The sequence below is a fragment of the Chanos chanos genome, chromosome 8, assembly GCF_902362185.1.
Source record: "Chanos chanos chromosome 8, fChaCha1.1, whole genome shotgun sequence".
In the NCBI taxonomy this organism is placed as follows: domain Eukaryota; kingdom Metazoa; phylum Chordata; class Actinopteri; order Gonorynchiformes; family Chanidae; genus Chanos; species Chanos chanos.
This window is the reverse complement of record NC_044502.1, coordinates 46,363,755-46,371,254: the sequence shown is the minus strand read 5'-3', so window position 1 is coordinate 46,371,254 and position 7,500 is coordinate 46,363,755. Positions and strand designations below refer to the sequence as shown.

Genomic DNA, 7,500 nt, shown 5'->3' with positions numbered 1-7,500 from the left:
AGGTAACATGCCTTCATTTCTTCTGCTCTAACTCCCGTGAAAGCTTTTTAATGAAGTTTTAGTGACTCATAAAAGCTGCATACCACTCATGTTAGTATTGAATGGAAATTTCCAGGGAGCAGTAATACGATGCTAACACTCAGAAAACCACAGAGAAACCCAGGTGATAGATTTTTCCTCTTGACCCCTTGACCCAAAGGTCATGAGTCCTTTGTTAAAAGGCCAAGTCGGGCCTTTCCCCAGCACTGGGTGGCCCTCAGGTGTCAAAGTTCCACCGAGTGTGGTCTGGACACAAGATGGCCAGTGACTCAAACAGAGAGAAAGAGGAAAGAGAGGTAGAGAGAGAAAAAGGAGAGGAGGACAAAAGGGGAAAGAGAGAGAGAAAGAGAGAGAGAGAGAGAGAGAATGAGAGGGAGAAAGAGAGATACAGAGAGAGAGAGAAAGAGAGAAGAAGGAGGGAAATTCTTAGAACCAGCTGTAGAACAGTCATTTAAAACCACATCACATATTTCGGATCATTCAGCATTTGGAAAAGAAATCTACTAAGAATACTAATGAGGTGAAACCCCCCTCCCCCCAACACACACACGCACACACACACAGGCTCGAATTGCAAATGGCACTAATACATCTGCATAGGTGCCTGTGTTCTTTGTCGATTTTCTCGCATGTTAGTTTTGTAATTTTACAGTCCATGACATAAAACCAAAAGAATAGATGTACAGCAGAAACAGTGATATAATGTCAGCTAAAAAATCCCTCTGCCCCATAGTTTGCATAAATCAATATAAACCTGCAGTACATTGAGACTTTAGGTTATGTGTAGGTTATGTTAAGTTTTCATTGTGTAATGACTGCAAAACAGAATTCCACTCTACTGTAAGTGACTTACAGGAGGGCCTTGGTCTCCCATTGGGCCAGGAGAACCAGTGGATCCTGAGGCACCAGGAGCTCCAGGACTGCCCTATACACAAAGAGAGAGAGAGAGAGAGAATGCAATAACTCATCCATACTCAGGGCTCAGCTCAACACATCCACGTGCTTCAGATTTCTACAAAGGAGAAAGAAGAAATAAAGACAAAAGCAAGAAAGAGAAAATGAAAGAAAATAAAAGTGAGAGAGTGCCAGTGCTCCGGGCAGCATTTACAGGGCTTGAGAGAGAGAAGAGAAGAAAGACAGAGAGAGATGGGGAGGAGGGGAGAGAGAGAGAGAGAGAGAGAGAGAGAGAGAGAGAGAGAGAGAGAACATCTTGGGGTTGGATTATTTTTTATGGAAGAGGGAGACAGATGAACAAAGAGAGAGATTTTAGGTCATTTTATGCCAGTGGCTCAGTAGTTTATGAGAGCTGGAGAGAGAGAGGGAGGGAGAGAGAGAGAGAGAGAATGAAAGATGGAATAATAGAAAGAGAGAGAGAAAATGGAAAATGAAAGAGAAAGAGAGAGAGAGAGCAAATTTCATACAAACACACACACACACACACACACACACACACATATATATATATATATATATATATATATATAAAATGGGTATAATGATTTACCGATACGAATCGGAAACCGGTTTTAACGTTAAAGATGCGACTACATCGATACGCGGACCTCTGGATCGGTCTAAATGTACCATGAACCGGCCAAAGTTATGAATCGGTTGACTGAAGCTTACTTCTAATTCTGCTTTAGTATTTAGCTGCTGCGGAAGACGCACTGATCTAAGGTTACAAGTCATGTTACTTTCAAAGTAATTATGACCGCCTCTCATCCGCTAATAAATCTGCACAGCGTCTCGCGTTGAACTTTTACCTTTTACGAGCGTAACGTTAGCCTTGTTTGCTAGGTGAAAACAAGAACAACACTTCCGACAACGCTGACACGGTTTACAGTGCACCACCATAAAATTTAAGATATAAAGTTTGGAAGACATTTGGATTTTATAAGAGGGAAGGAATATTGGACAAAAATCTGGCCATTTGCAAGGTCAGTGGTAGCACGACAAATTTTACCACTCACTTGGTGAGGTAGCACGGTGGAACATATGCGGGCGATGCGGGGTCTGTGGATGCTAGTGCAGCTAGCACAAGCACGAGCAGACAATACAAAGACACGGATATTAAATACTTTATCCATTCACAACTCAGCGAGGTCTAAGGTAACCACGGCATCTGTAGCCCGTTTTATTGCTATAGGACTTAAAATGTTTGTTCATACAGTAAGTCTTTTTTTCTGTGTCTGTTAAAGTAATAAACACAATGACATGTCATTTTGAAATGATTCGTCTTCCATTTCCCCCCGTGCAAGAAAGCAACAAAAATAATTGGGATTCCCTTGTCTTTTATGAAATATACCTGTTTGAAGGTAAGCAATGCCACTTTTATAGAATTGGCTTATTTTAATTTATAGTGGAAAATGAATGTCTGCAATAAACAAATGTTAAGAACTGTATCAGATGTATCATCGCGTCGAATCGCTCCAAATCGAATCACACCGTGTCGTCAATGAATCGTATCGTAGCCCATGTATCTAGATACGTCTTATAAAGGAGAGATGCACGCCCCAAACACACACACACACACACACACACACACACACACACACATATATATATATATATATATATATATATTTATGTTTGTGCATGTATGTATATATGTATACACACACACACACACACACCCACACATATATATACACACACATATATAAGGGAGAGAGAGAGATCACAGATCACTTACAACAGGTCCAGGAGGTCCCTGCCGCCCCTGTGGTCCATCTTTACCTGGTAAACCCTGAGACACACACACAAACAGACAAAAAAATTAATCTTGGATGACTTTTTGGAGTGTCTTTTAACTTTTTGACTTTTTTGTACTTTTTAGCAGCTGGCGGTCCCCTAACTACGGGAACCTGGCAGCCATTCCGCTCGGCTGCGTCTTTTTTCTGCCCTCGTTCTGCGGTGGTGGAATGACCTTCCTCACCCAATCAGAACTGTGGAATCACTCGCCATCTTCCGCAGGAGACTGAAAACCCACCTTTTCAGAATCCACCTGTCCCCTAATGTGTAACCTTTCTTTTATGTTGTGTTTTTATATTTTATGGTATGTAAAAAAATATTCTGCACGAACCTGGTCTCTATGCTGCAGGTTTTGTTTGCAGATTTCTGTTTTATCGTTGGATATATAGGAGCGTGGTACTAAACATAATTAATTTGCATTCCTCATGCGATCTTTTGCTTATGAGGTGGTTAGGTAAACCTGACTGATGCACTAATTGTAAGTAGTTTTGGTGTAAAAGCGTCTGCAAAATCCCAGCTTGTCAGTCGTCTTGGAGAATTCTCTAGAAATGAGAGTGAAGCAGGCTGACTGATACCCTGTGATTAAAAAAACCCTGTAAAATGAACTTCTCATGGACCAGTTTTCATTTACAGCTTCTTTTATGATCTGTGAGACAGTGCGGTGAGTGTGTGTGTGTTGGAGGGAGGGGGGGGAGAAGAAACCTCTTTACACCGTGTGGGTGCTGAATTGTGTGAAATGTACTTATTTATTGATGGGTAAGAATGCTGGTGCTTTGTCAATTGATGTGTCACGGTAGCATCCACACAGTGTATGGAGGTTTGGTCTGAGATAAGAGTGGGGAGACAGCGCTGTGTCAGTCTTCGTAAAGTGGGAGACAGTCCAGGCAGAGCGCCTGCCTCTGTGCGCCTGTCTCTCTCTGTGCCTGTCTGAGTCTTTCCTGCACTTTCACAGCTGGGCCATGCAAAAGCCTATGAAGTACAATAATATTCCTTCACAAGAGGATAGATACCATACAGACACTTCTGAGAGAGAGAGAGAGTGTGTGTGGTGTGTGTGTTTGTGTGTGTGTAGGGGGGTGTGTGTGTCTGTCTGTCTGTCTGTGTCACACATAGTAGGGATGAGTCAAATTCTGTCATTTTTCTGTCTAGTCTTTGCAGCTGACTAAACTTAAGTGAACATCCATTAACTCGGCTCCAAACCCAAAGCGTCAGCCCGGGGTTTCCTGTGAAGTAGTTTAGTGTGTGTTTATGTGAAAAGCGGGGATGTTTTGAAAAGCCCGACACACGTGTTAAAACCACATTAAGAGGAAGCCACACAGTGCTGGGCTAGATCGCCCAACACACTGAATCCCAAATGGCCTGGACTCCCCTACATCAAAGCCATCTCTCTGTCTTTCTCTCTCTCTCTCTCTCTGCTGAAAGAGAGAGACAGGAGTCATCACAGTGTCATATGTATTTCCTCTCCTCTGTTTCCTCTCAGCGCTTTTTGTCTTTTCACATATCAGAGACCACCAACTTTCCAGCCAAATCTGAGGGTCCATTGACCATATGCTAGAAACCTGAGACCACACACACACACACACACACACACACACACACACACACACACATCGTTTTAGTGCATCTTTGACACCCTTCCTTCACGTTCTGCCCCGGTTCTTTCCACATTAACACTGACTGTCATGACTCAGCTGGTCCTCACAGACAGACCAGGTAAACCAGACGCTCATTTGTGTTAGCAATGCTAAGGTTTATGCTTTCCTGAGACACACCCTGCATTTCATACTCTAACTGTAGTGAAACAAAATTAAGTCATACACACACACACACACATACACACACACACACATACCTTTTATTTCATTATCTTAACTGTAGTGAAACAAAATTAAGTCATACACACACGCACACACATACACATATACTTCTATATATGCTATATGCTATATATGCTTTGTTTATGCTTTCCTGAAACATACCCTGCATTTCATTCTCTAACTATAATAAAACAAAATTAAGTCATCGTTTGAGCTGTTTGTCTGAATACACTCGGCCATCGTAACTGGGACTTAAAACTGAAACAATTGTTTTCGTCAGTGTTGGATCTTGGGTCGTTTTATGTATTTATAGATTTATGTATCTTAAGACTCATATGGCAGCTGAATTCCCCTGTCCCTGATGGGCTCGGTGCAGGTGCGGGAAGGAGGGGGGGGGGGGTGGTGTGGGCGAGAGGCGTGGTGGGGGGGGGGGGGGGGGGGGGGGTCTGTTTCTCTCTGGTCTGATCAGAACTGACAGGCTGGCTCTGCCTGCTGTGTTTTGCGTGTGTGCATGGTCTTTTTTTTAACTTCTGAATATAAATATACATTTTGTGTGTGTGTGCGCGCATGTGTGTGTGTTTGTGTGTTTGTGCGTGCGTGCGTGTGTGTGAGTGTAGTCCATTGGATTGATGCTCAGTCTCTGAGAGAGGAGTAAGATCTGTACAGACTTATGGGATCTGTATGATGAGCTGTCCAGGTGTATGGAGAATCCATAGGAATGGAGAATCCATAAGGACGTAATTCTACAGAATATTTTCCATGGAATTCTTCACTCACTGAGCGAGAGTGTGTGAATGATTTGGTGGACTTTAGTGATTGTGTGCGTGTGTGTGTGCGTGTGTGTGTGTGTGTGTGTGTGTGTGTGGGCGTGTGTGTGTGTGCATGTGCGCGTGCGTGTGTTTTGGAGTCTGCCTACCAGACTCAGAAATTCTGGTTTAAATCTGAGATCATTTTTATACAAGACCAGTTAAAGAAATGAAAAAATGATGACTTGCCAAAGATTCACTGTTCTTCTTTAGGACTAAAGCCTGTGATTATCAATGAAAAGATAAATGACGTAGACTAATCCTAATTTCTTATTCTGAACACCTCCAGTAATTCTGACACTAATATTTATTTTATTAAGACTAATACTAATACTGTGACTAACTCTTTATTAACATAATAATAATAATAATAATAATAATAATAATAATAATAATAATGTGAACAGTAAGAAAAAGACTAGTATGCTTTAATTACACATCTAATAATACTAAAGTACTGACGAAAGCTAATAAGTATATGAATGCTAACATCCTAACATGCTAAACAGTAATACCAACATGCTAATACCAGTGCTGAGTCTGATGTTGATGGCAATGCGAACACTAGCTGGTGCTAACAGTAATAGGACATGCAGTGATGTCCTGACGTGCAGCTCTTACCCTTTGACCCGGCGGCCCGTCTCGGCCTGGTCCTCCATTGGCTCCTGGGACACCCTGAAAAACACCCAGAACCAAAAAAAATGAAAAACTCCATCAAAGAGAAGAGGAGAAGAGCCATTTTAAAGGACATTACTGTCTGGTTTGAGACTGCAGCAGGGTGCTGAGTGTGAAATATTCAGCGTCCATGCCCCGTTTGACACGGAGGCATGGAGTCAAAGAGCACAAAGCCAAAATGCATGGGGGCTGATTTATTCTGCCGGGGGTGAGGGGGGAGATGGGGGGGGGGGGGGGGCAGGGAGACTGCTCAGTCTGTCGTAAAGAGAGTCAGCATCCAATATGGGCACCATGATTCATACTGAAGCCAAGCTTTAAATAAACATGACATGCACAGACTTCTCCACGGGCCAGGAGATATGAACTACAGCGACAGAGACGAAAAGAGAGAGAGAGAGATAGAAGGAGACAGAGAGACAGAGAGAGAGAGAATATTTTAGGAATATCTCAGGCAGGAATATTTCCAAAAAATAGGAAGCATCCTCCTCGAGTTCCTCTCTGACAATAAAGAAAAACCTCTCCTGGTGGGAGAGAGGGAGGAAAGAGAGGAGTGCTGACAGTGAACAGTCAGGTATGTAACGTCCTGTCTCAACCCTAGGAACAGTCAGTGAGTCCTCCGTCTCTTAGCACTGATGGACACCCTCATTTATTTATTTATTTACTTATTTATTTTTAGTATTATCATTATCATTAGTATTTCTCTGCTATATTATTGTGTTTCCTTGTACTCTGTTACTTTGGCTCCCTTGTTAGTTTGTTATTAACATTCGTTCAGAGTCATTAAAAATGATCTGCTTTGGGAACACTGTATATATCACAGTCAGGACAATAAAGTCTGTCAATTTGAAAATGAGAGAGAGAGAGATAGAGAGAGAGGGAGAGAGATCAAGCAAGGTGGACACACACACACACACACACTGTGCGTGTGTGTGTGTGTGTGTGTGTAATTCTCCCCTTGCCGGAAAATATTATAATTTTAGTGCAGAACTATCTGTACTCTCAGACTGTGACAGATTGGATTATAATTGCCTTTGTGTGTGTGTGTGTGTGTGTGTGTGTGTGTGTGTGTGTGTGTGTGTGTGTGTGTGTGAGTGAGTGTGTGTGTGCGTGCCAGCCCTCAAAGAAAGACTGGTACTGTGAAAGTTTGGTACTGTGAGAGTTTGGTACTGTGGTCCTTTAAAAAAAAAAAAAAAACATGTCTTGTTTCTATGTTTGTCAAAGAATTCCAGGGGCGCAATACGAAGGAGTAAATTGACACTCAGTCTTATTGTGATGTCTGCTTATGAGGTATTAGGAATCCGACCGATGCACTGATTGTAAGTCGCTTTGGCTAAAAGTGTCTGCTAAATGCTAAATTGTAAATGGTAAATTGTGAGAGTTTGGTCCACACCTGAGATCTACTGTCTTAATCT

At 42.3% G+C, this 7,500-nt stretch overlaps 1 protein-coding gene across 1 annotated transcript in view; it reads right to left on the bottom strand.

Moving 5' to 3' along the window:
* col14a1a (collagen, type XIV, alpha 1a) overlaps positions 1–7,500 on the bottom strand; it is a 110,250-nt gene that overhangs the window by 9,562 nt on the left and 93,188 nt on the right. Inside the window, exons 39-41 of the mRNA XM_030783261.1 lie at positions 6,035–6,088; positions 2,732–2,785; positions 893–964 (exon numbers count right to left, since the gene is read on the bottom strand). Of these exons, the coding sequence (XP_030639121.1) occupies positions 893–964; positions 2,732–2,785; positions 6,035–6,088 (180 nt within the window). The remainder of the gene's footprint in view (positions 1–892; positions 965–2,731; positions 2,786–6,034; positions 6,089–7,500) is intronic.